Here is a 2,758-nt window from a genome sequence, read left to right as displayed (position 1 = left end):
TCGGATGGGGGTTAGAGCATCTCTACAGACCCCATAAAAACCGACCAGCAAAAACGTGTATAAGGGGCACTGTAAAACGTTTTTACAGTGTGAAATTGCCCCGGACAGAAGAGGCCCCACAAATGAAACTATATTCCACTATATAACTCTTTTTATTTTTATTTTTCCTCCCATCCCGGCGAGCCCTCTCCGTCCACGGCGTGCCTCGCCCTGACGCCCTGGCACACCACAGCGCCGCCCGCCTCGTCCTGGTGTCGCCCGTTCCCGGCCATGCATGCAGTGAAGGAGCCCTGTGCCGCCCGCCCCCGATTGAGCTCGACACTACCTGCCGTCTTGCGAACGTCCCTTGCCATGGCAGCGCGAGCTCCCCCACCCTGCCCTCCTCTTCTTCGGTGCCGCCCCGCCCTGATTCAGGCCGCCGGTGGCCTGCTCCATCCTACTCGTGGATGGCCTCGTCCCAGTAGTGGATGTCGAGCTGGCCGCAATTCAGACCTGCGGCGACCAATACCGACGTGCGACGGCTTCTTCCGACATGCGGCGACGGATTTCGGTGAGTCCCAAATAGATTCCGGCCGGTTACGTGGCGACGTGTTTGCCCCGACAAGGTTTGACCAGTTTACGGCTTGAAATGTATACTGTCTCTAAAACTGCATATATAATGTTTACACGGATGGATTTACCGTATCCTTTAAAAAAATTGCGATCAAACAAATTTTATGTGATCTGCTCGTCGCCGTTTTTTCGATCGAAACTGTAAACATTTTTTTTATGGGTTTGATTAGTTTGCGGGGTACGCGGACGGATGGGGTCGACGTCGGATAATTTCCCGAGTCCGGACTGAAAGTTGCGCCGGCGCGTCCTTCCGACCGAGATGGCTCGCCCCTTAACTCGCACGGTCAATGCCATCAACGAGGCCGGGGAGAAAAATTAAATTAGCCCACAGCGTACTTGGGCCTGCCCGAGACCAAGGTCCCCGAGCTTTATATAAATGGAGGACGGCGCCATAACTTTCTCAACTCCTCCACATCGCCTTGCGAGCGAGCTCCGCGGCCGCGCAGTGCGTCGATCAACAAGATAGACGTGCGGCGCGGACGCGGTGGAGAGTGGAGACCGAAGATGCTGCAGGCAGCCAGGTACCTGCTGGGCTCCCCGGGCGCCAGCGGGTTCGGCTCCAAGTCCACCGCCGAGGAGGTCACGGCGGCCTGCCCTGACCTCGGCTCCCTCACCGCCATCATTACCGGCGCGACGTCGGGCATCGGGGCGGAGACGGCGCGGGTGCTGGCGAAGCGGGGTGCCAGGGTGGTCATCCCGGCGCGGAGCGTCAAGGCGGCCGAGGATATGCGCGCGCGCATCCTCGGCGAGTGCCCCAGCGCCGACGTCCTCGTGCTGCACCTGGACCTCAGCTCGCTGGCCTCCGTCCGGGACTTCGCCCGCCGCTTCCTCTCCCTCGGCCTGCCCCTCCACCTCCTCATCAACAACGCCGGCAAGTTCTCGCACGGCCAGCTCGCGCTGTCAGAGGACGGCTTCGAGATGACCTTCGCCACCAACTACCTCGGCCATTTCCTGCTGACGAAGCTGCTGCTGGCGAGGATGGCGGAGACGGCGGCGGCCACCGGCGTTCAGGGCCGCATCGTGAACGTGTCGTCGAGCGTGCACGGCTGGTTCTCCGGCGACTGGGCCGACTACCTCCAGCTCGTCACCCGCCGCAAGATGTAAGCATCGCATCGCATCGCATCTTTCCTTCACCTAACACGATGGCCGTTCTTTAGTCGCCGTTGCTTTGTAATTAACCTTGGCATGTGCGTGTGCACGTACAGACCCTACGACGCGACGCAGGCCTACGCGGTGTCCAAGCTTGCCAATGTGCTGCACACCAAGGAGCTCGCCGCCCGCCTCCGGGAGATGGGCGCGGACGTGACGGTGAACTGCGTGCACCCCGGCATCGTCAGGACCCGGCTCAACCGCGACAGAGAGGGCCTCATCACAGATCTCGCCTTCGTCCTCCTCTCCAAGCTGCTCAAGACCATCCCACAGGTGACGATCATTAATCAACTGCTCCATGTCTCTGTCACCGAGCTCTGTTTGTTCTGTGCCTCTGCTTCTGCTTGCTGACGTTGTGCCCCGTACGTGCAGGCTGCGGCGACCACGTGCTACGCGGCGGTGCACCCGAGGATGGCCGGCGTGTCCGGCCGCTACTTGGCCGACTGCAACGAGGCTCTGCCGTCGCCGGCCGCCGCAAGCCGCCGCGAGGCCGCGCGGCTCTGGCAAGCTTCGGAGGACATGATCTGCGCCGCAAGCAGTCAACCGGAGAGGAACATCTGAGTATCCGACTAGTTTTGTGTCCATCAACCGTGTGGACATATTTCTCTCTTGGTTTGTTCTGCTTCTTGCCAGGGATGTAACATGCATATACACATATTTTAGTACTAGTACTAGTATTAGTTAGCAGTAGCCAATTAGTGATTGTGTCACAGAGTGATGAGCATCTGTAACGAAGAGCTGGGACTGTGAGATCCATGTGTATTATATACAGCCTATCTTATTGTATACACACACTAGACTAGAGGGTTTATTGACTTGTGGGTCGGTGACAACACGTACAGCATATACAACAGGTATACAGTGGTGAGACATGTATTCTGTCACTGAGATTCCAGTATGCTCTGTTCATGTCAGAGAAGTGAGACACGCCACAGTGTCCCACGCACGCACGCTCAGCAACATCTTCTACTTATCTCAGTCGCGTGCGTGCATGGGC

The 2,758-nt window shown here is 58.4% G+C and overlaps 1 protein-coding gene across 1 annotated transcript; it reads left to right on the top strand.

The window, feature by feature from the left end:
• Positions 1–999: 999 nt before the first annotated feature.
• Positions 1,000–2,547, top strand: LOC123447461 (short-chain dehydrogenase TIC 32 B, chloroplastic-like). The gene is made up of 3 exons (XM_045124065.1): positions 1,000–1,712; positions 1,818–2,034; positions 2,134–2,547. Exons 1-3 carry the CDS (start codon positions 1,117–1,119, stop codon positions 2,320–2,322), a joined length of 1,002 nt encoding a protein of 333 aa, XP_044980000.1. The 5' UTR covers positions 1,000–1,116; the 3' UTR covers positions 2,323–2,547.
• Positions 2,548–2,758: the final 211 nt, after the last annotated feature.

This window comes from Hordeum vulgare, chromosome 4H (assembly GCF_904849725.1).
Source record: "Hordeum vulgare subsp. vulgare chromosome 4H, MorexV3_pseudomolecules_assembly, whole genome shotgun sequence".
NCBI classification, from domain to species: Eukaryota; Viridiplantae; Streptophyta; class Magnoliopsida; order Poales; family Poaceae; genus Hordeum; species Hordeum vulgare.
The sequence above is the reverse complement of the archived record's forward strand: the minus strand, read 5'-3'. Positions and strand labels throughout refer to the sequence as shown.